This window comes from Leuciscus leuciscus (assembly GCF_965113295.1).
Source record: "Leuciscus leuciscus genome assembly, chromosome: 17".
Taxonomy (NCBI): domain Eukaryota; kingdom Metazoa; phylum Chordata; class Actinopteri; order Cypriniformes; family Leuciscidae; genus Leuciscus; species Leuciscus leuciscus.
This window is the reverse complement of record NC_138741.1, coordinates 38,825,174-38,850,851: the sequence shown is the minus strand read 5'-3', so window position 1 is coordinate 38,850,851 and position 25,678 is coordinate 38,825,174. Positions and strand designations below refer to the sequence as shown.

General features: G+C 37.7%; 2 protein-coding genes across 2 annotated transcripts in view; one reads left to right on the top strand and one right to left on the bottom strand.

Moving 5' to 3' along the window:
• LOC309478992 (uncharacterized protein) overlaps positions 1-25,678 on the bottom strand; it is a gene marked incomplete at its 5' end in the record, with an annotated part of 132,100 nt that overhangs the window by 3,411 nt on the left and 103,011 nt on the right. The gene's annotated exons all lie outside the window — the stretch shown is intronic.
• Positions 1-25,678, top strand: part of dph6 (diphthamine biosynthesis 6) — a 131,066-nt gene that overhangs the window by 22,341 nt on the left and 83,047 nt on the right. Inside the window, exons 6-10 of the mRNA XM_082143454.1 lie at positions 11,046-11,107; positions 11,874-11,968; positions 12,042-12,135; positions 16,264-16,408; positions 17,841-17,966. Coding sequence (XP_081999580.1) covers positions 11,046-11,107; positions 11,874-11,968; positions 12,042-12,135; positions 16,264-16,408; positions 17,841-17,966 — 522 coding nt within the window. The remainder of the gene's footprint in view (positions 1-11,045; positions 11,108-11,873; positions 11,969-12,041; positions 12,136-16,263; positions 16,409-17,840; positions 17,967-25,678) is intronic.

Genomic DNA, 25,678 nt, shown 5'->3' with positions numbered 1-25,678 from the left:
ATCATTGTAACATCACAAAAACCTCACCATAATGTTACTGTATCATCACCGTAACATCTCCATAACATCTCTGCAACGTCTCCACAGCATCATTGTAACATTTCTGTAACATCACCATAACATTACTGTAACACATAGCGGCGGCAGCAGCAGCAACACCAGAAAAGACACCAATGTGCTCTTGCTGTTTGACAATCATAAATGAGCCAAACTGTTTTATTCTGATCTATTGCTATAGCAATAGATCAGAATAAAACAGTTTGGCTCATTTATGATTGTCAAACAGCAAGAGCGCTTCATAGGATGTGTGCCATAGACTGTGAATGTTATAATGGCTTCAAGCGTGGCTCAACCCATCAGAATTTAGATTTGGGAAATATCCGTTTTATAATTATAGTTTGATAAAACTTAGTTCACTGTCAGAATTTTTTTTACCTTTAGAGGTATTAAAGCTTGTCTCTGGCACAGTAAATGGACAAATCTGTACCTTATCTGTTCCTAAAAGGTGCCTTAGAGAGTAATACGTACCCTTAAGGTACAACTATGGACCATTTAGGGGTAAATAATGTACAAAGACCCCTAAAGTTACAATTTTATGCACGATTTGTACGACGTTGACTTTGAAATGAGTGTGTTTGTGGTTAACACTAATGGACTGGTAACGGTGAACTGGAGAAGGTTATATCTCAGTAGCTCTTTTGCATATAATGTTTATATTGAGCTTTAAAGCTTGAATGATTAGAATGTAAATGTGGAGTTGTAAATCTTCCGTCCCTTTCTATTATTTGAAGGGTTTCAGATGAATTGGGATTACCACTTGTTTTTTTTCTTTCAAAATCCCCTTTTTCCCCCCCAACAAATCCCGTCCCGTGTCTTATCTGCGCTCTTCTAAATGTGTTTTTAAGCTGATAATTCAGCGTGTGAATATGAGCGATCACACCGTCTGTGTTTTAAACCCTTCCGCTGCAGGAGACACTCAAGAGGATCTTTGTGTTTTCTTGTGTATTTTCTGTCGCTTGTTTAGACTGATACTCACTGGATCCGTGTGTGTGTGTGTGTGTGTGTGTGTGTTGAAGGAATGTTAAATATCAGCCGAACGCTTGTCCAAGTGAGCCCTGAGCGATCCGCCGGCACAGCTTACCCCCAAACCCCTACAGCACCGCCGGCTCTTGACAAATCATCCTCTAAAAGCAAATTCCCCACATATCTGGAAGAGTGTAATTATGCGAGGTGTGTGTTTTCTGCTTGGCTACAGGTAGAAGGGGAAGATGTTATCTCGGCTGGCTTTTCACCTGGCCTCAGGCTCCGGTAATTAGAAATTAGAGGGTTTGGATGGACTTGCACTGCCTCAGGCCGTCGAGTAATTGAGGCTTTCATGGGTTTCATGGGTCAGGGCTGCGTGTGTGTATTGGGTGACAGAGGTGTGTTGTACATTCACATACACCACAGGTGGAAATAAACACTTGTGACGTGAGAAATGTCTTTAAATGTGTGCCTGCTACGACTGCGGGGTACAAATAACAGTTGCACCTACACCTTTGCATCTCTACCAAACAGCCTTGTAGGCGTATACTGTAGATTTCAAATGTTTAATACAAGAATTGAACATAAATCAAGGCATGTTTTCTTTTATATGCACCAATATAACAATACTCTGCATTATATTTGTGCAAAACATTTTAATATACAGTCAAACCAAAATTTATTTAGACACCTTCAACATTTTTTCACTTTATCACAGTTTATTCGCTATAGTTTAGAAAATGGTAATAAATATGAGCAGAACTCAGTTGATATTTGACTGGTTTTGTCCGTCCTTCTGTTAGACTGTCTCACACATGAATTATGTTGAATATCTGTCAGCTGTTAAATTTAACTACACAATTAGATAATACCAGTTTAGCTCAACCAATCACCAAGCAATGCTTCATTGTGTTCAGTCTCTGTGTAAAAAGAGCATTAGCAATTAAAGACAAAACACTTCAGCAAAACATGATCAGCTCAAAGTGTCCCAATCATTTTTTATCCCAAATTTGACTAATAGTCGCTGTATGAAGAATATTTGGGTATAATATGTCACAGTTTACTTTATTTTGCTGTCCTCACTACATAAAGGAACTATAGTGTCCTGCACACACTAGTAAAAACATATAAAAAATGATATCTGGTGTCTGAATAATTCTTGGTTTGACTGTGAAAATGCAAAGAATTTGTGACAATTTTTGAATAATGACACAAATAAATTGGTACATGAGTTTTGATCTGATTCACAGAAACAAATCAAATGTATTAACTCGACTCACGTGACAAAAAAGAGTCATGAGCGAGTAATGACACACTCTTTGTTACTAATGACCAAATTAAAAAGTGCACTAAAATCATTGCAATTGTTCACAATGTCATAGTCATAGTGAGGGAACAGTAAAGGTAACAATAAAGTTTGTTAACATTTAAAAGTAACAACAAAGATTACATTTACAGCATGTTAATTGTAACACTCTATAATATGGTTAATTTGTTAACATTAGATAATGTATTAACTAACATGAACTAATCATGAGCAATACATTTATTACAGTATTCATTAATCTTTGTTAATGTTAGTTAATAAAAATCCAGCTGTTCATTGTGTGTTCATGTTAGTTCACAGTGCATTAACTAATGTTAACTAATACAACCTTTGATTTTAATAACGTATTAGTTAATATAAAAATTAATTTGAACTAAAATTAATAAATGCTGAAGAAGTGTTGTTCATCCTTAGTTCATGTTGACTAAGGTAGTTAACTAATGTTAACTAATGAACCTTATTGTAAAGTGTTACCATGTTAATTTATAAATATTTTAGTCATCGTTGGCTCGCGTTTGTTCATGATAAAAGTTTTACACAACCGGAAATGTCTATAAACCTGTAATTTCATTCATACCTAAACCCATGGACTGATGTTAACGACCTGTGGTTGAGCGTAACCTCACTGTAAACGGTTCCCGTGGTGAATATAGTGCCCACGCATTCAGCGTCTGCTCTCTCGTCACCGGTGATATAAACTATAATCCCGTAATAACACTTGAAGAGGAGGATTGTGGGTAATCGGGGGGGTTGACAGAAGACATTGGAAGTGTTTTAAAGGAGGGGGTCTGTGTTTATGAGACGGCTGCCCACACAGTGTCCAAGTCCAAGACGATCTCCTCCGTGTTTGTGCCAACAAGTTTCTGTAATCATGTCAGAAAGCAGAGCAGAAGTTTCGCCACCTCCGTGAAGCCGAGCGGAGATAATTGGCTGCTGAATACGGCAGCGTTGGATATTCATGTGATTAGTTAATTGGTTGATTTGTGTGTGTGAGGATGTCCAGGCGCAGGGTTGTTTCCAGCTGTTAATTGGATGACAGTTCCAGTGGAAATTGGCATGTGTGAAGTTGAAAGGTCCGTTTGCAGTGTTACGGCTTTCCTGGGTTTATTACGTGCTTTAGAATTTATTTTCTGCAATTATACGGACACTTTCGGCACGAACTTTTCCACTCGGATGGTTGGCATTATATTCTTATAATTGAAATGCACGCGACCCTTTCCTCAACATGTGTTTTATGTATTTTATTTAGGGATATGTGCAAATCTTGTGCAAATCAAATGTGCAAAATTGATGATCCAGGGAACGTCGCTGGATGGAAGTCATATCTGTTCTTCAGTGTTTCTGTCAGTTCATAACATCTAGCATCCGGACTGATCGCCAAACCAACCAGACCTTAAATCCTTCTGCTTTTTCCCATTGGAATAATTTATATGAATTCTTCTTTGCTGATTAACTGGAGTTTGTGATTAAAAGTGTCAAATATCTAACATTGCATTTGTTTGACACTCATATATAACATTTAATGATAATTTCCCAACTCTCCAGTCGAATAATAACCATAATAATGAACAGATTTATCAATGTTAATATTCAGAGAAGCCTACACTTTCTTGGCAGGGACAAAAAAAGAAGATATTTTGAGAAATGGTTTTCTCCCCATACAATGCAAGTGTTTAAATTCTTCAAAACATCTTTTTTTAAGCTTTTTTTCCACACAGAAGACAGAAAGTCATACAGGTTTGGATTGACATTAAGGTTAAGTTACAGAATTACATTCATTTTTGGTTGAACTATCCCTTATAAAGTGCTTGAACGAAGAGAAACTTGCTTCACCAGTTGCTGAAGAGGTAATTTTTAAATAAAAATGTACTTAAATATTCTGTAGTTAAGTATTTGCATGTGGTAAAACACTTTGTGAGCTCAATAACTCACTGTGATCCTGATTTGCTGTTGATGTTTATGGCACAAACAGCGATAAGACTTTGAGATTGGTGCAATTAAGAGTAACAGTTTCAATCCCAGGACAAAACTGGCCTGTGTGTTTGATTATGAGCATCAGGTCTTTATGAAAGTTCATAAACAGCACATATCAGTCATGCATTGATTGTCGCATTAGTGTTGTTAATGTTTCTATTACAGCTTTAATGCTTTCAGTATGCAGGTTATACACTGTCAGTTTGAACTGGCTGTGATACACATCAGATGAGGTTATAATTGCAGCTTTATTCCATTTATTGGATAAAAAGATTAAATCTGTGATGTGTCTGCTGAATTGTGTTCGTCGTACGGCTATTATTCCTCACACAGCTGTTGAATTTCTGATAAGAGCTCGAACAAATTTTCCGATCTCTCTTAATCTCCCCATCTCGTGTGTGTTCGTACGCTCTCCCCTACAAAGCTCTCGCTCACAGATCGGCCGATAACACAGCGCTATTGTTTGGGCTCAGGTCTGCGAGGGCATTGTTCAGGAGATGAACTAGCTCACCCTTCCAGCGCGAGATGCTTATTTCATCCGTTTTAAAGCTAAAATGTTCCTCAACATGAATCCAATTTAGCTGGCGTTGGATTAAAGCGGATCTGTCAGTCGAATCTGTGCGCTTTAATTCAGTAGCAGATTTGGTTCACATTAAGCATATAGTCAGGCCATTGGCGCTTTGACTGTTTAATGATGCTGTTGGCGATACTGGAGTCTCGGTGATAAGGGCTGGAAGATGAGGATTGCTCGATATGGAGCCTCTTAAACTTTACTTCGCTCAAGACCACGAAATCCTGCACTCTCAGACAAAAAAGGTACAAAAGCTGTCACTGGAACGGTGCCCTTTAAAAACCTGCTCATACCATTTAGGTACTAATATGTTCACTTTTAGGCACAAGGGTGTCGCTTTTGAAAGCTTTTGTACCTTTTTTCTGAGAGAATTCTTTATATTTGAAAGCCGATAACCAATATATCGGCTGATTAGTCTAAATACGTTTTTATATAATTTTTTTGAGAGCCTGATTACAAAAACAAAAGTCTCACCATTATAATCCATGTCCCAAACACACAATTATGATGTTCTCATTATAATTTTATGTAGCTGATATGACAGACTTGTTGCACATGTTGCACTTTACTGTATTTTCCTTTTTTTTAAGTGATTCCAATCATATTTCAAGCAATTAAAAACCCTCATGTTGAACAGTGTGCATCTGAAGCGTCTCATCTGGAGGAAATAATACATTATTTATCGGCTTTAATATATCAGCCAAATTTTCTAATCGAGCTGATAACGATAACATTAAAAATGAACATTTATCGGCCAATACTGATATGGTGGCGATATATCGTGCCTCGCTAGTTATTTTATTATTTCTGTAATAATAATCTAGCATAAACATTTCCCAAAGTAAATGACTTTCTTTCTTCTGTGAAGCACAGCAGGAGCAAGAAAGTTGTGCAGGTTTGCATTGACACCAGAGCAAGTAAACAATGGTGGAACTGTTGTTTTTTTTGAGAATTATCCCAATCTGTGAATCACAGTTCATTACGACAATTGATTTGTACCGCAAGTCTTCTGAAATGTTGTCTAAATATTGAAATGAGGCATTATCTAATTAAATATGCATGCACTAATTTGCATGCATTTCCATAACATGAATCTGAACATCGGATAAAGCCAAGTTCATTATTCTTGTTAATCTTTTTTGACATATTAAAGGTTTTTGCGGAGGGGATTTTGGATTTCTCTTTTTATCACTCCAGAAATCAGAAAATACTGTTTTTTTTTTGTTTTTTTTAAATGATGAATACATTTTGAAATTAATTTTCTTCATGTTTTTAGGAATCAAATGTTAAATGAATCAGGTGAATGTTAAATGAACAAAACCTGTAAAGTTTGGTGTAAGAGCTGCTAAAGTGGTGATTTCTCATTTAGATTCCTGTATGTACTGGAATGGACCCTTTTCTCATTTGTGAAAAATCTCAGAAGCAAAAGTCATAAACTTCTATATCGGTGAATTGGAGATGACCGCAAATATGATTTTTGTATTTGCATTTGCTCTAATAGTAAAAGAGAAAGTCTGTGATAGCGTTTCTACGACTTTCCAAAAGAGGAAAATATATAGAGAAAGAGTTCCATTTTTCCACCACTCCATCAGCTGTTGTATTAGAAACACCCTCGGTCAATTAGTTTTTTGTCATTTACTGCCAAGGTAATATATCACAAGATATAGCATTATAAATGTGTATTAATAAAACAAAAAAAAAGGAAAATATTAAAGTCTCCCTGTAGTTAATAATTGTATCACTTAAAACTCATCTTTGATCACCAACATGACATATTTAAACCCATTTTCCTTGAAAAAAATTTATTCATGCCTTAAAATATATTGAATGTAACTCGACACCCTTGCCTCATTTAGTATGCACGGCTCTATGAATATGCAAATGAGCCCCGCCTCCACTCACTCTCTCAGCTCGGAGATCCACTGGTTGACGATCACACGTTGATCTGATTGGTTACAAGGTAGTTTGTGACGTCAGAAACACCAGCGATTTCAAAGCGTGTGTTTGAGACTGTCTTTGGTTCACTGCAGTTTTAAGGAGGAAATACTCAGCAATGCTGTCGACTTATGAACTTACACATGGTTTGCCTTAAAGCATATTAAAAACACCACATAGACACATAAACTACATTAAAAGCTGGATTTACACCACAGGGGGACTTTAAATGTACATGTTGGATGTTTTATTTCCTCTAGTCTGAAAGAAGAAAAGTTATGTAAGCAAAATAGACCGAAATCTGTAAACTTGACCAGTGCATGTAAAAACAATGGTGTCTTGAAGTCCAGGCTGAAGAAGCACATAAGGAAAGAAAGCCGTATTGTAAGAACTTGTGACCTAAAAAGAATTTGCTCTAATTTGAAGCTCATGAAATCTAATGCAAAACTTGAGAATCCATTTGTGCGCAGTTCACTGGCTTGGAAGTTGACTGGATTAAATGTGAGTTTTATAGGATAATAATGAGTTAAGGACTTTTTGCCGGCGTATCTCTCCTTGGGGCTCTGCTTGGACTCTGCTTGTCTAAAGGGCAGCGGGAATGGACGTGCAGACAGATGAATGGTGCTTGGACTGAGCTTATTTGTGTTTAATGTGCCATAAGGGGGTGAGGTAATTAGCTTTAGGTCAGGTAGTAAAACAGGTGCAGATGAATGAACGCCGTGCAGCTCATGTAAATGAGAGATGATCTTGACTGTCTGAATATTTTAGGCCAGTATGGATGTAGTTGGTCCAGATCTGCTATATTCACCTGGTTTCAGATGTAAAACAAAACAAAAACATTAATGGCATAATACTGTATTGGAATTAATGGCAATTTCGTGTTTTGTTCTATTATGGCGCCTTCAAAAGTACATGTGTGTGTCAAATTTGGTGAAAATATATCACTTTGTTTTGGAGCTGTATACATTTTACATCATTATAAATGATTCATGGGCGCCATTGTTTGGATCTTTTCGCCACTTACTATCAAAATTTTTATATTGGGGCATTAGCAAATTGCCAGCGACCTATATTTCCGAATTTCCTACGGTGGTTTCGTCTCGATCGGACAGTTTTGAAGATATTAGCATACGTTTTTTAATTGCTAAATCACAGCGTTGCACAAACCATAAGGTGAAACTTGGCATGCTTGGTATCGTTGGACTCTGCAAGGATTCAAGAGTCTAATGAGATGACTCCCGTGAAAATAAGTCGACCACACCCAACATTATAAACATTTGAATATTTGATTTTACCGCTAGATGGCACTGTCTCAAAACTTCTCAGGCTCCTTCAGGGCATCATGCTGATGACCCATACCAATGTTTGTAACGATACGCTAATGCGTTCATAAAATACAGCAATTTTTTTTTATACGTTAATGATTTTCAATACAGCATTTTAATTACTACAAAATTCAAAATGGCCGATGGCCAAAATAACCGATATGGAAAAATTGGACATCATTCGACTCCGCATGGCACCCTGATTCTAACGAGAACACTACTCTATGATTTTTGGACAAATATTCAGAAGTTATTAGCAAAAGTAACTATTTTTCATATCTCCGGACCAGTAGGTGGCACTGCGCTGAAACACAGCATGTAGCCTCAGGTCATGCTTGTGATGACATGGACCAAGTTTGGTCTGAATACGATAAAGCATTGAGGAGATACAGCCTTACGTCTATTTTCGCAAGCGCTACATAAAATTTGTTTGTACGTTTTTTGAAAACGGTTTAACAAATTGACTTGAATTCTATAACTTTTTTTAGCACGGTCTGAAGATGATCTGGTTTATATTTTGTGAAAATTGGAGCAACGGCCAAGGAGGAGTTAGAAAAAGTAGGTTTTTCGGAAAATGTAGTTCTAATTGAATTTTGTTTCTAGCCCTTACGATTCAAAAGTTATTAGCACAAATGTAAGTCAAACTTTGGACAGGTGGTGGCGCTAGAGGGATTGAGATGAAGACTCCAAATTTGCTCTGGTGAATGTTTGGACTTACCTCTATCAGTGTGCCAAATTTCATAACTTTTTACCATACGATTCTGTGGGCTACCATTGACTCAAGCAAAAGAAGAAGAAACGGAAGAATAATCATACACAGGGCCGGGTAATGGGGCCGCTCTCGTTCTCATTGATCCCCTGCAGATCCGAGCGCGCCAGCGTGATCCTCTGAAAACACGCCAGCTAAAGTGCAGGTTCCCTCAGGGCTTGTGGTTTGGACCCTGATCTCTGAGGTCAGGCGGGAAGAAAGGCGCTTTTCTGCGGCTCGCTCTAGTGTGGTACACGACAATCATGAGCGGACGGGGAAATATGGGCTTGTGTTATGATGGGTTGTCATGGTTTGTTGTGAAAAGTGGTGTGAGTTTAACCTCTTGATGGATTTGAGTTTGTACAAGGTTTTGTAGTAGTAGTTTTGGCCACTTTATTGCACTTTCCATTAAATACTGACATATGACGAGCAATGAAAGCTTCATGTGGGGTGGGAGACAATGGTAGTGTTTTTTACACTAATTGTGGACTGAATGCATCAAGCTCAGCCGTTGAACTCTATTACAAAAGCTATTTGTTAACATTAGTTAATGCACTGTGAACTAACATGAACTAACAATGAACAGCTGGATTTTCATTAACTAACATTAACAAAGATTAATAAATACTGTAATAAATGTATTGCTCATTGTTAGTTCATGTTAGTTAATACATTAACTAATGTTAACTAATGAACCTTATTGTAAAGTGTTACCACTATTTTAAAATAGTCAAACAACTAAAGTCAAATTTATTTGTCAAGCGCTTTTCACAATATTTGTTTTTCTCAAAGCAGCGTTAAAGAAAAAAGAAGATATTAATGTTTATACTATTGTAATATCTTACAGTTGCATTTAGCAGAGTAGAGCTGTCAATATAGTTAAATAAAGTCCCCCTGTGGTGAAAATCCAGCTTTTAATGTTGTTTATGTGTCTATGTGGTGTTTTTAATATGCTTTAAGACAAACCATGTGTAAATTCATAAGTCGACAGCATTGCTGAGTAAAACTGCAGTGAACCAAAGACAGTCTCAAAAACACGCTTTGAAATCGCTGGTGTTTCTGACGTCACAAACTACCTTGTAACCAATCAGATCAATGTGTGATCGTCAACCAGTGGATCTCTGAGCTGAGTGAGTGAGTGGAGGCGGGGCTCATTTGCATATTCATAGAACCGCGCATACTAAATGAGGCAAGGGTGTTGAGTTACACTCAAGATATTTTAAGGCATGAAGACACTTTTTTCAAGGAAAAACATTTAAATATGTCATTTTGGTGATCAAAGATGAGTTTTAAAGGACACAGTTATTAACTACAGTGGGACTTTAATATTACAGTACACGAGTATACTGTTTTTATTTAATTTGTGGGAAATAATATACATTTATAAGTAACTTCAAACACTTGGTTTTTGCTTACAAAATCACACAAATCAGGGTTTTTAAATTATATTTAGTCATTTTCCACATTTTGCTACTAGACATAATTTATAATAAGCACATATTTAGTTTGGTTGAGATTGAAGATCATTTTCACAGACCATTGGTTAGAAAAGATAAAACAAAAGTATATCCCGAATCATGGAAAGAGTCCCGTCCTGTAGATGCTCTGTGTCGGATTATATGTGTTTATTATGTCTGGGCGTTGTTGATGTGAGGCTGATTTGATTCCCGCAGCGGCTGTGTTGTGTGAGCTATGCCAGATCATGATATATGAATAACTTGTGTGTTTGTTTATGGAAAGGCTTGTGTACAGAGAGAGGCAGATCATAACCAGCTGGCAGTGCATGATGGTCTCGTGAACTTCCATGACTGACATCTCCAGTTTATCACATTCGTGATGCGTTTGTATTGACATGCTAAAATATTTTCAGACTGACGTGCGTATGTTGACCTGCGGCTCTCAGAGGAGTCGAGCGGCTAAAGCAGATCTGTGTGTACACACACACACACACACACACACACACACACACACACACACACACACACACACACACACACACACACACACACACACACACACACACACGTGTGCTCAGTCAAACAGAGCAGCGGACGTGTTGTTAGTGCACTAACACTTACACTCTTGTGTTTTGTGTGTGTGTGTTGTGTGTGTGTGTGTTGTGTGTGTGTGTGTGTGTGGCAGGTCTGGATCCAGAGAGACATTTAGGAAAATCCCTGGCGGAGATGGAACCGTATCTGCATGAGGTCAGAGGGAAATAATAATAATAATAATAATAATAATAATAATAATACTAATGAACCTCCTTCAGCTGTTTCTGCTCCAGCTTTCACATCACCTCAAGTCTCCTTCATTTATACAGCGCTTTTAACATATAGATGTTTCACAGCAGCTTTACAGTGATAATAGGAGATTACAGTAACAGAGATTGTTTAGGCTTTACAGCAGATCTAGAATAAAGTTATTGTCCAGATAAAGTTAGTTTTGAGAACTATAAACAAATAAAAGAACAGCATTTATATATTTTGTATCATTATAAATGTCTTTACTGTCACTTTTGATCAATTTAATGCGTCCTTGATGAATAAACATTATTTTTTCTTTTCTTTTTTAAATCTTACTTGGAAAAATATTAAATATTAAAATCATAAATGTTTCAAATCCTCATATTAGAATGATTTGTGAAGGATCATGTGACACTGAAGACTGGAGTAATGATGCTGAAAATTCAGCTTTGATCACAGGAATAAATTACACTTTACTGTATATTCACATAGAAAACAGATGATTTACATTGCAATAATATTTAAATATTTTTACTGTATTTTTTTTAATCAAATGAATGCAGCCTTGATGAGCAGAAGAGACTTTCAAAATATAAAAAAAATAACTTTTGACCGGTAGTGTATATAAACATTTGCTATTAATAGCCAGCAAAAAATAACCATATCATGTAATGAATAATAACTGTGATGCTACTGTAATATGAATATGTAGTGATGTTTGCGACAGCTTTCAGAGAAGTATGGAGTTCACATCTGTGGGGAAGGAGGCGAGTACGAGACCTTCACCGTCGACTGTCCACTCTTCAAGAAGAAGATCGTCATGTGAGTCTCAAACACAACGCCAGCTTATCGTGTGTGTGTGTGTGTGTGTGAGACTGTGTGCTCTGTGTTTCAGTGACTCCGCAGAGACCGTGATCCACTCGGCCGATGCCTTCGCTCCTGTGGGATACCTGCGCTTCACACGCATGCACACCGAGGACAAAACAGAAGTACGGTTCAGCCTAAACCAGTCCTGTCCTGCACCTGACGTCCACTCATGAAGTCAGTCGTGTCAGTGTGTGTGTGATGATGTCAGAACCAGCGACTGGCTCTTCGCTGCTATTTCCAGAGCAATGCACATTTGCTCTGGGAATCGAACCCTTCCAAAACTTTTGTTAGCGAAAGCTCCTGGATGTAAAATATTAGTAATACTTATATTAGTATCAGTTCATATTTCAATTATGTAACGATGAATGTTCATGTTCGCGGTTCTGATGATGGCTAATGGTCACATGACATGGAAGTAAACAGACAAAATACTTTTTCAGAAATTTGTTTTGTGTTTAATTTGTATTGCTTTTATTACACTGTATATATGTGTGTATGTGTGTGTGTATGTGTGTGTGAAATGGGAGGAAATGATCTTTGACTGCTTGTGTATTCTCTCGCAAAGCTTTCCGTTTCCCTGAGAAACTTTGCATTTGCTCACAAATCTTTTGTAATAGTATGAGATTGGAGGTAAAATCTATTTCAGTGCTTTTGCGAGTGATCACAAAGTTTTTGGGTGGAACTCAATCTATCCAGGAAACACAAATTCCAGAAGCATTAAAATATAATTATTGTTATTATTATTATATTATATAATCTCATGTTTTTCCCCCAAAAGCACACTATAAGCTGCTCATGTGTAAATGAAATCACAGCCGCTCTTCATTCTGAAACATGCAGCGGAACAGACTATATACTATACAAGTCCCCCTGTATTCAATCCTTTTATCCCTTAAAGGGGTGGTTGATTATGATTTGACTTTTCTAACTTTTGTGTAATGTTGCTGTTTGAGCATAAACAACATCTGCAAAGTTACAACGCTCAACGTTCAGAGCAAAGGGAGATATTTGCTTTTAAAGAAATTACTTTTTAAGGACTACAACAAACGGCTGGTAGAGACCACCACATTCCTCCCGGGTTAGTGACATCACAAACCCTTGAATTTACATAAACCCCGCCCCCTGAACACGATTTATATATTATCATGACAGAATATGCTAATCAATGAACAGAAGATAACTACACATCATCTACATAAACTCATCAACTAACCATTCTACATGTTGTCTCTTCTTCTTGAGTCTCTTCATCATTGTCTGACTCCGGTTTGAACATAAAAGGCTAAAAGTTTTTGAAGTTTTCAGTGTGTGTGTGTGTGTGAGGTAAAAGGACACAAGCTCTTGAAGCTCCGCCCCCTGTGCCAGGAGCAGCAGCTCATTTGCATTTAAAGGAACAGACACGAAACCGATGCGTTTTTGCTCACCCTCATAAAGTGACAATTTTAACATGCTATAAAAATATCTGTGGGGTATTTTGAGCTGAAACTTCACACACACTTATTTTACATTTTGTGAAAAGGGCATTATACCACCCCTTTAAAACGCATCTTTGATCACCAAAATGACAGATTTAAACCCTTTTTCCTTGAAAAAAATGTCTCGTCTTAAAATATCTTGAATGTAACTCGACACCCTTGCCTCATTTAGTATGTGTGGTTCTATGAATATGCAAATGAGCCCCGCCTCCACTCACTCACTCAGCTCAGAGATCCACTGGTTGACGATCACACGTTGATCTGATTGGTTACAAGGTAGTTTGTGACGTCAGAAACACCAGCGATTTCAAAGCGTGTGTTTGAGACTGTCTTTGGTTCACTGCAGTTTTAAGGAGGAAATACTCAGCAATGCTGTCGACTTATGAACTTACACATGGTTTGTCTTAAAGCAGATTAAAAACACCACATAGACATATAAACTACATTAAAAGCTGGATTTACACCACAGGGGGACTTTAATTTAATTGCAGCTTTCAATTTAATAAGATATATCACCATTTGAGTTTAGTTTGTTTAATTTCATGTCATTTCAACTCACAAACCCCTGTGTAGAAACCAGTGATGTCCAGAAATGCTCAGTTAGTCTCCTCATGTGTTTGTGGTTCAGCATCAGGAAGGCGCTCTGCCAGCTCTCTTCTCTGTGTGTCCCGTGTGTAGGAGACTGTGACGTCTGCAATATTCACCCGTGCCTGAAAGCAGGCCTGCCGTAACACACACGTCCGCTCACATCATGCTCTGAGTGCTCAGGTACGCTGGGAAGGTTATTCATGTGACTTTGTGTTGAGCGTTTCCTCTAACTGTTGTTGTGATGATGTCCTTAAGGAGTGTGTGCTGTTCATGCCCGTGTGTGTGTGTCCATGCTACTCCTCTCATGTTATAATGCGGCATCGGTTAAGGTCACAGTGACCTTTAACCCCTTACCAGACACACCCCACCCATTGTGCATTACATTCGAAGTGTGTCATGTGATAGTTTTATGAAAGCAACAGACTGAAATGTAAAACTATATTCATTGCAAATGTGTATTGAATATTGATGCACAGAAGCTGCCGACCAATCAGAAATCAGCTTGTGTTTTATAATCAGCAGGTTATGATGATGTTGGACTGTGGAGGAGTTGGTGTGTTTTGGGTCACGCCGTGTCCTCAGTCTCAGCTTCTGGCTCTGTGCGGTCGCGTGTTTATTTGTGTGTGTGTTGTGCTGTGTGTTGGTGGAGGATCGGGGTTTGGAGGGATGAAAACACATGGCCTGAGAAGGCAAGCTCTCTCGCCCGCAGCGCAGGGAAACCCTGCGAGAGAAGCTCAGTCGAGAGCACTCTCCGTCACGCTGACAGATCCACGCTGACACGGCTCTGGGGTGTGTGTGTGTGTGTGTGTGTGTGTTCCTCCTCTGCACACACACACTGCAGCATAATTAATCTAATTATCATACGGTCAGCTGCAGATGACAGCGGGACATTAAAGAGATCTGAAATATTTATTAAAAATGTGCCGTGTCCGGCATGCTGTAATCAGGTGGTGTGTGTGTGTGTGTGTGTGTGTGTGTGTGTGTGTGTGTGTGTGTGGCGTTTGAGGGGGTCTTCTTGCACTACATCACAAATGTTACCGTGAGAAAAGCAAACCCGCGGGTGTGACCCGGATGACCCCTGGACACATCGGACTGTGGAAGCCCAGTTTCTTTCAAACGTGTGGGGAAAAATCATGCTTGAAAAGTCATTATGAGAGAAAGTCGAGTATTATGGCAAAAGTTTGACTTGGATTTTTTCTCATAATTGCTTATCATGTCAATTTCAACACTTATTTCATAATCAGGACTTAGTATCTTATAATTTTGCTGTTTTTATGTCATAATTATGACTAAGTATGTCCTAATTTTGAAACTTCTCATAATTATGACTTAAAAAAAACACAATTATGAGATAAAAAGTCACAAGACACTGTCATAATTTTGACTTTATCTCATAATGCCTTAGCATCTCATAATTGTCTTAGCATCTTATAATTTTGACTTTTCTGATAATTATTAGTGTTTCTTAATTTTGACACTTCATATAATTATTAGTATGTCAATTTTGACACTTATTTCAAAATTGACTGAATATCTCATAATTTTGACTTTTTATCTCATAATTGACATTTCGTAATTTACTTTTTATCTTATAATAATGACTTAATATATTATAATTTTTACTTTATCTCATAATTATTAGTATGGCAATTTTGAGACTTATTTCTTAATTTTGACTTAGTTGTCTCATAATGTTGACTTTTTATCTCATAATTGATTAACATTTCTTAATTTTGATAATTTCATACAATTATTAGTTTCAATGTTGTCACTTATTTCATAATTGACTGAGTATATCAGAATTGTGACTTTTTATCTCATAATCAGGGTTTGAAATGAACAACAAGAAATTAATGTATGAAACCTGAATTTTATATATATATTTCTATACTCTATAATAAGAAGTATTAGTAGAAGTTCTGAATAGCCGGTAACTTCAACATTTAGTAGCCAAAAAGTAAATGTCAAACCCTGTTCATAATTACTAACATCTCGTAGTTATCTCATACTTGCGACTTTTATCATAATTGTGACTTATCTCATAATATTGATTTAAAAGCATGTGGTGGTCATGGGCTTCCACACTGAGATGATGATCATATTCATATATTTTCCAGCGTATCAGCCTGCAGGTTGACTGATCAAGCGTGTGTGTGTGTGTGTGTGTGTGTGTGTCGTCTCCTGCAGGGCTCGAGAGCACTGCCTCTCAGTGGATGTCCTTGCCAGAACACCATTGACAAGATGACAGAAGAGCTGGAATATGCTGATAAAACTCCAGACGTCCAGCGAGCATGTCCATCAAACGCTGAGCGCAGTTGTCAGCCGGAGCAGGGTGAGGAGTGTGTGTGTGTGTGTGTGTGTGTGTGTGTTCTGGTATAAAGCACATCATATTGTCTGCCTGCAGTATAACTGTTACTTCATTGAAATTCTTTCAAAATTCTTCTGGTTCATCAACACCAAATCAGAAGTAGCACGGTATGAGACACTATGGTAATGCCATGTTTATGATTGGAGAGCCAGTCAGTAGATCATGTAGCATCATTACAATAGCAAAACTAAAGCACAGACCTAAAGAAGAAGCTCATTGGCCGCCCTAGTTAAAACAGTGTTTTGGGGGGGATGAACCATGTGTTTTGGATATTGCCATTATTAATTCCATTGTGTTTATAAATTATACAGTATATTTGTGTGTGTAGTTGATCGTTCCGCACCATGATGTCCTCTATGCCAGAAACGAGCTTCCTCTTACAGTGAATATAAACTCTACACACTCCTGTCGAAACTGATGGTTTTTCTGATGCATCTTTTTTCACCATTCATTTAAAAATTACAACCTATGCAGTGTTACTGACAACCAAACACACATCAGAGAGAAAGAAAAGCTTATAGAGAGACATAACCTGAGTGCATCACTAACATCAATGCATTTTTCAAGTCCATGTGAATCCAGTTGTTGATGGAGTGAATTAAAATAAGAATTATCTTGATTTTTAGTTGTTTTGGATTATTTTAATGCTTGTTTTATTGTGTTTTTAAGTCACCACTAGCCGTTTAACAACCAACAAGTCAATTAGTGTGGCCTACTAGCAATGTAATTAGCATGCTAGCATAGACAGTTTCACAGTAAAACCCTCTCAGTAGAGTAGCGTGTTTAAAGTATTAGTTCACTTCAGAATTAAAACTTCCTGATAATTGAGACTCCTCCTCGTCATCCAAGATGTTCATGTCTTTCTTTCTTCAGTGGAAAAGAAAGGAAGGTTTTTGAGGAAAACACTCCAGGATTTTTCTCCATATAGTGTCTTCAATGGAGTCCAACGGGTCGAAGGTGCAAATGTGAGTTTCAGTGCAGCTTCAAAGTCTCGACACGATCCAGCCGAGGAATAAGAGTCTTATCTAGACAAATCAGCCGACATTTTATAACAAAATAATAAACGTTTATATACTTTTAACCACTAATGCTTCCTCAAAATCCTTCATTTCTTTTCCACTGAAGAAAGAAAGACATGAACATCTTGGATGACGTGGGGGAAAGTAAATTATCACCAATCCTGAAGTGAACTACTCCTTTAAAGGGACTATAAGTAGAGTTCAGACACGTGTTATTAGTTGTTTAACGAGTTTAGCTGATATAGAGTGTATATCATCAATGTACACAGTGCTTGTTTCCAATGTAAGTCACCAGCTTTTCCCAGGGAACGCGTGAACGGATGAAACGTGTGTAAGGCACATGTATAGATGATGATGATGATGATGTTCTGTTGAAGGTCGTCTGCCGTCACACTCATCCAGGAGTCCGTCGGGTTTCCAGTGGATCAGTGGCTTGACGGCGCGTCGGTCCGAACACACACACGTCCAGAGCCAGACCCGGCACATCTTCACACTCCTGCAGAGTAAGATCAGTCCTCGTGTTCTGTGTGTAATATGACATCACAACACATGTGTGTTCGAGAACAATAATCTACATTCAAACAAAAAACAGGATATTTTTCTCACACCAATGGCAGATAATAGTGTTTGCTTTAAGCAAAAACTCTCCTAATTTGTATTTATTTGGCCAGAAAACAAGACATAATATCTACTACTTTAGTAAATGCATCTTGATTTAAGAGTTTTTTGAAAACAAGACAAAAACACTAAGTAAGAAAAGCTTTTTTGCAGTGCTAGTGTTGAGTTTGTGTTGTTTTCCCCCTGAATAATGAAGAATATGAAGAGCTTGTGGGCAGTTCAGCCCATCAGACGCTGACGGCAAACAGGCCTTTGTTCACACACACGCTTTCATCGCTCATTCTCTCTTGTTGTGCTGGTAAAATGCACTTATAAGAGGTACAGGGGCTCTTTATTCACACGAGTGTCAGCGACTCCATCTGTCACCAAACACACTTCAGATTAAACGAAGCTCTTTCTATCGCCCGCAGAACGTTCACAAGAGTGGCCCGTAACAGCGAAGAGAAGACTCTTTAGCCGGAGCGGCTCCAGATGAAAAGCATATTTAATCTTTTTCGTCTTACTTCGCCAAACAGCTTCACAGCGCTGAGACAATATTAAACAAGTTAATATTTAATGACCGGCTTTCTTGTCGAGCGAAGTGCGCTGAAACGCAAACGCCTGCGAAGGAAAAACAAACTCGACGGCGTGTGAAAGTCTAATGGGGTCTCGGGCTCTTCCATTGTGCGTGCGGCGGGGTGTTGAAAACACTGTGTTCTCATGTACGACGTGTGTGTGTGTGTGTGTGTGTTTGTGCGTCTCGGAGCCTGAGGTGAGAAAGCAGGATTTCTTAGAAGTTCAGCCGCAAACTCTACTAATGAAACATGAGGAACTCTGCACAAAATGCTCTTTCTGAAACAAGCGAGATGCTCTTAGATCTGGGCAAAGTGAACTCAAATCAAGCCAGTAAATCTGCCAGTGGGGAACACACAGCTGACCTGGAAGAGTTCTGGAAAACAGTCACTAATAAATGCTATTGGATCTTAACACTAGACAAACATGCTGAAAACTGCAGTTCTTACTGAAGAATTGAAGAATAAATAAAGTGAAAATAGAATATTTGATCTTAAATCCAGTCACTAGAAATACTGTTAGGTCTTAAAACTAGACAAACATGCTGAAAACTGCAGATTTCACTTCTTATAAGCTCTAAATAATAAGTCATTTTAGTGAAGATTCCATTAAAACAAGAATATTTAACCTTAAATTCAGCTTATTTAATTTAGTTTAAGAGACACAATAACATGAAAATAGAGGAAAATTCTTAAAACATAACATTTAATTAATCATTTTAGTTCACTTTACCTAGATTTAAGTGCATCTTGCTTTAGGGCAATTAAGATGCTTGCTTTCTTAATTAAGATTCTTGAAATTAGATTTTTTTAGGAGTGGTATTATTATTAAAATCAGCACAACAATCTAATTGAACATGCAGAAACACGTGCACTTTACACCCGTCACTTGTTTCTGGTCAGATCGACCTCAAACCGAGCTATAGTTCACTTGGCTAGACTGAAGAACATCAGTTTTCCTTAATTAAGATTTACAGTCTAGTGTGTAATGTGTTTTATAGACTTTTTTTTTAATCTTTCATGGCAAAAAAGCAAGACATATTTCCTCTGAGCAGGATAGTTTTGCCTGTGTGAGATGATGTGCTAACGGTGTGTGTGTGTGTGTGTGTGTGTGTGTGTGTGTGTGTGTGTGTGTGTGTGGGTTTTTGTGATTTACGAGGACATTTTATATGAATACACGCCACACTACGAGGACATTTTGGATTATGAGGACAGTGTCAGTGTCCTCATAATTCAGACAACGTAGAAGTGCTTCTACATGTGGGAGGAGCTCAAATTCAAATTTTCTCCAAAAGTCCTTATAGTTCACAATCATCGGACTTTGTGTTAAGAGTGTGTATCGGAACTGCGCTCCTGCAGGTGGGTCTTGGTACTGCACCTCCTCATTAATATTCACACTTGTGAATGGAATCGCGGGTTTTGATTGGCTGAAAGGTGAGAAGTCCTTGTAAATTCGGGTTTTGTCTAACCACTGTGTTTTAGCCATTCACACAAAGGACAATAACGATAAAGATATGTTTGTAAAATAGATCTAAATATAAAGGAATAACAAAGTCCACACCACAACTATAAAAATAAAAACACAGAGAAGCAATATCATTGGAATCATTTTCCTACCCTCCCCCACCTCCGACCGAGTCTCTTCCGGCTGAGATAATCAGCAAGTCACCCTGAAGACACTTAAGGTAAGATTGATGATAAAACTCAATAAACAATAAAACAGTATATTATATTAGTTAACGTTATAAAACAGACTAGCTTTGGTCACGTTTGTAAGCTTTTATCTAGCGTTTCCTCACAAAATATAAGGAATATAAGGATATATAAGGAATTAACTATTGACTTACTAACGTTAGTCTGACAAATAAACAAGCAATAACTAAACCGCCTGTATTATGTATGTTTTGGGTTTAAAAGTTAATGGCTAATGGTTAAATAACTCATGATGCCAGATTGAGATCATATTTATTTTGCTATCTGGGCAGTTCAGTGTTGTGATAATGGAGTTAATCTATGAAAGGCCTAATGGACAAATATTGTAGTGTTTGATGTAGTAAATTGGAGTTTACTGCAGTATGTTAGTATAATAGTGATTACTACACTTTGTTAATGCACTTCAGTATCCTGTAATATTAGTGAATTGATAAACCATAGTATTCTTTAATTTTTACTATGGTAAGTTTAAAAAAACCTATTGTATCTAGGATTATTACTCTAGTTTACTATAGTACAGAAGTCTACTACAGTATTTTTCATATGGGAATGGTGAACTTGAGGTTTTTCAGGGCACACAGCTGTTTAGTTGTAAACTATTTGTGTGTCTGATCAGATCCTTTTAATAGAGCTCCGGGGGCTGACGCCATGCAATCTAAACTCCGCCATTTTGGCAGTCAACCAGGAGAGCACCAGAGCGGCTTTTGCGTTATCGATAGCGGTCGGGTCGAATAATAATTCAAAACAATTACCATTTCAACATGGTGGACAGCTGCTGTGCGCCTGGATTCCAGAACAGGTGGAGGAAAGCATTTAAAAGCATTTTAAATGCTTATGGAAAGTGTGTGAATTTTTTTTATTTTTATGTTCAGTCACAATTGTGACCGGTGGGATAATGTGTAAACTAATATCAGTTTATATATATATATATATCAGATACATTATCCCACCGGTTTATGATTGGACATAAACTCGCATTTTCACACACTGTCCATAAACATAAAAAAAAAACAGGCTTTTGTAGGCCTTTAAAGAGTCTCCGGAATAGGCCGAGGAAAAGTTAATGAAGTAACGTTAGTTATATAACGTTATATCAGGATACTGCAGTTCAGGAAAGCTATAAGTTCCTTTATTAATACACATGAAAAGCACCCCGGGGGCATTATAGGGATCTGTTATGTTTAATCTATTAAGTTTTGCTATGTAGGCCTACAGGTCTATATCTTTTTAATTAAAGTGCGCAGTGAACTCTGTTGCCTTAAAACTCATGCTGCCGTCATCCGTTCACGCTCGTCTCGTACGGCCTCTTTACTGCCAAAATGGCGGTGTTTAACAGAATAGGTCACGTGGCGTCCGGAGCTCTATTGTTTACAGTTCTTTGTGAAGGTTATTCCTGTAATAGTACAGTAAGGGTAATCGGTGTTGTTTTATCAGACCTGCTGTTAGTTTTAACCTTGCTGTAGGTGTCTGTAGAGGTTTCATATACAGGTCATTCTCAAAAAACTAGCATATTGTGATAAAGTTCATTATTTTCCATAATGTAATGATAAAAATTACACTTTCATATATTTTAGATTTATTGCACACCAACTGAAATATTTCAGGTCTTTTATTGTTTTAATACTGATGATTTTGGCATACAGCTCATGAAAACCCAAAATTCCTATCTCAAAAAATTAGCATATTTCATCCGACCAATAAAAGAAAAGTGTTTTTAATAAAAAAAAAAAAGTCAACCTTCAAATAATTATGTTCAGTTATGCACTCAATACTTGGTCGGGAATCCTTTTGCAGAAATGACTGCTTCAATGCGGCGTGGCATGGAGGCAATCAGGCTGTGGCACTGCTGAGGTGTTATGGAGGCCCAGGATGCTTCGATAGCGGCCTTAAGCTCATCCAGAGTGTTGGGTCTTGCGTCTCTCAACTTTCTCTTCACAATATCCCACAGATTCTCTATGGGGTTCAGGTCAGGAGAGTTGGCAGGCCAATTGAGCACAGTAATACCATGGTCAGTAAACCATTTACCAGTGGTTTTGGCACTGTGAGCAGGTGCCAGGTCGTGCTGAAAAATGAAATCTTCATCTCCATAAAGCTTTTCAGCAGATGGAAGCATGAAGTGCTCCAAAATCTCCTGATAGCTAGCTGCATTGACCCTGCCCTTGATAAAACACAGTGGACCAACACCAGCAGCTGACATAGCACCCCAGACCATCACTGACTGTGGGTACTTGACACTGGACTTCAGGCATTTTGGCATTTCCTTCTCCCCAGTCTTCCTCCAGACTCTGGCACCTTGATTTCCGAATGACATGCAAAATTTGAGCAACAGTCCAGTGCTGCTTCTCTGTAGCCCAGGTCAGGCGCTTCTGCCGCTGTTTCTGGTTCAAAAGTGGCTTGACCTGGGGAATGCGGCACCTGTAGCCCAGTTCCTGCACACGCCTGTGCACGGTGGCTCTGGATGTTTCTACTCCAGACTCAGTTCACTGCTTCCGCAGGTCCCCCAAGGTTTGGAATCGGTCCTTCTCCACAATCTTCCTCAGGGTCCGGTCACCTCTTCTCGTTGTGCAGCGTTTTTTGCCACACTTTTTCCTTCCCACAGACTTCCCACTGAGGTGCCTTGATACAGCACTCTGGGAACAGCCTATTCGTTCAGAAATTTCTTTCTGTGTCTGTCTTTTGCAGGTGTTTAGAGTTAATTAGTTGATTCAGATGATTAGGTTAATAGCTCGTTTAGAGAACCTTTTCATGAAATGCAAATTTTTTGAGATAGGAATTTTGGTTTTCATGAGCTGTATGCCAAAATCATCAGTATTAAAACAATAAAAGACCTGAAATATTTCAGTTGGTGTGCAATGAATCTAAAATATATGAAAGTTTAATTTTTATCATTACATTATGGAAAATAATGAACTTTATCACAATATGCTAATTTTTTGAGAAGGACCTGTAAAAGTCTGATAGCCATAATCATAATGTTTCTCTTTAGTGACAGTCACAGTGTAGTTGAGAAGGAGAAAAGCAGCATGTTTCAGATTGTTAAAAATACTAAACACATTTGTAAGGTCTAAGATGCTTTCCTGTTTCACTGGTGCTGTTTACTGACCTGCAAGTAGTACATAATGATCCCTATTGTTTATATTTAAGCCCTCTACAGCAAATAAAAGTATAAACTCATTGTTGATTAGGTCAGTGATGTCTAAAAAAAACATATAATTATTATAATTTCATCAAGTGACCAAATACATCATCTGGCTTTTGCAGGAAATGGCAGGAACAAGGTCCCGGAGGGCCAAACTAAAACCAAAGGATGAAGCTGCATATTTTTCATCGATTCTCAAAGATAAGGATGGATTTGAAATAAAATACATAAATTCATTTAAAGGTGAGTAACACAATTGTCTATGTTTTAAGTATTGTTTTAACTTCTACCCTGACTGATCTGCTCTTGGTTAGGTCGAGGAGTGTTCAGCTGTCGCCACTTTCAGAAGGGAGATTTCCTCATTGAATATCGAGGGGAAATCATATCTAAAAAAGAATATGAAAGAAGGCACAGAGTATACCATGCTGCACTTGAAGTTTTTTTATTTGAATTTCGTTGTGATGGAAAACAGTTGTGGTATGTATAAACTTTGCATTTCCTGATGCAGCAGTGGTAAACTAGAATTAACTTTTTATTATTATTATTATTATTATTCTGTGAAACTTTCCTATTGTATGATTCAGTCAATATTACACCGTGGAGATAGCACTATGTTCTTGCTGTTTCAGGGTTGATGCTGCCAGAGAAGATGCTTCTTTAGGGAGAATCGTCAATGATGATCATGTGAACCCCAACAGCAAAATGAAAACAATCAGAGTGGACGGAAAGCCCCATCTGTGCTTATTTGCAGTAAAGGACATAAGTCCTGGGGAAGAGATAACGTATAACTATGGAGATTCTGACTGGCCATGGAGAAGAAAGGTATTAACAGATTGAAATAATCCTTTTACTTTAATTTAAAGACACAGTTTACAGTTACATGTGGAGAAGTGTTAGTATTTGATTTTGAACCCACACAGGTTTGTTCTGAGGTTGTACGAATTGATTTCTTTAAAATTTCCATAAAAAGTGTTTTATAACGTAGTATAGTTGACCTTTTGTCAATCTGATTACACAAATCTTTCATATTTCACAGGTTTGTTCTGAGACCGAACAACAGGTGCATGCTTTGGTCAGCTGTGCAGCAGGAGACGGGTCAAAGGAGGTAAGTGTGTGTTTCTAATGCTCAACAGGTAGTTAAATCTCCATTAACTTTGGTAAGATGATGCAAAATCCTTATAAACTATTGATGTCTTTAAAATTTCCATAAAAAGTGTTTTATAACATAGTATAGTTGACCTTTTGTCAATCTGATTACACAAATCTTTCATATTTCACAGGTTTGTTCTGAGATTGAACAACAGGTGCATGCTTTGGTCAGCTGTGCAGCAGGAGATGGGTCAAAGGAGGTAAGTGTGTGTTTCTAATGCTCAACAGGTAGTTAAATCTCCATTAACTTTGGTAAGATGATGCAAAATCCTTATAAACTATTGATGTCTTTAAAATTTCCATAAAAAGTGTTTTATAACATAGTATAGTTGACCTTTTGTCAATCTGATTACACAAATCTTTCATATTTCACAGGTTTGTTCTGAGATTGAACAACAGGTGCATGCTTTGGTCAGCTGTGCAGCAGGAGATGGGTCAAAGGAGGTAAGTGTGTGTTTCTAATGCTCAACAGGTAGTTAAATCTCCATTAACTTTGGTAAGATGATGCAAAATCCTTATAAACTATTGATGTCTTTAAAATTTCCATAAAAAGTGTTTTATAACATAGTATAGTTGACCTTTTGTCAATCTGATTACACAAATCTTTCATATTTCACAGGTTTGTTCTGAGATTGAACAACAGGTGCATGCTTTGGTCAGCTGTGCAGCAGGAGATGGGTCAAAGGAGGTAAGTGTGTGTTTCTAATGCTCAACAGGTAGTTAAATCTCCATTAACTTTGGTAAGATGATGCAAAATCCTTATAAACTATTGATGTCTTTAAAATTTCCATAAAAAGTGTTTTATAACATAGTATAGTTGACCTTTTGTCAATCTGATTACACAAATCTTTCATATTTCACAGGTTTGTTCTGAGATTGAACAACAGGTGCATGCTTTGGTCAGCTGTGCAGCAGGAGATGGGTCAAAGGAGGTAAGTGTGTGTTTCTAATGCTCAACAGGTAGTTAAATCTCCATTAACTTTGGTAAGATGATGCAAAATCCTTATAAACTATTGATGTCTTTAAAATTTCCATAAAAAGTGTT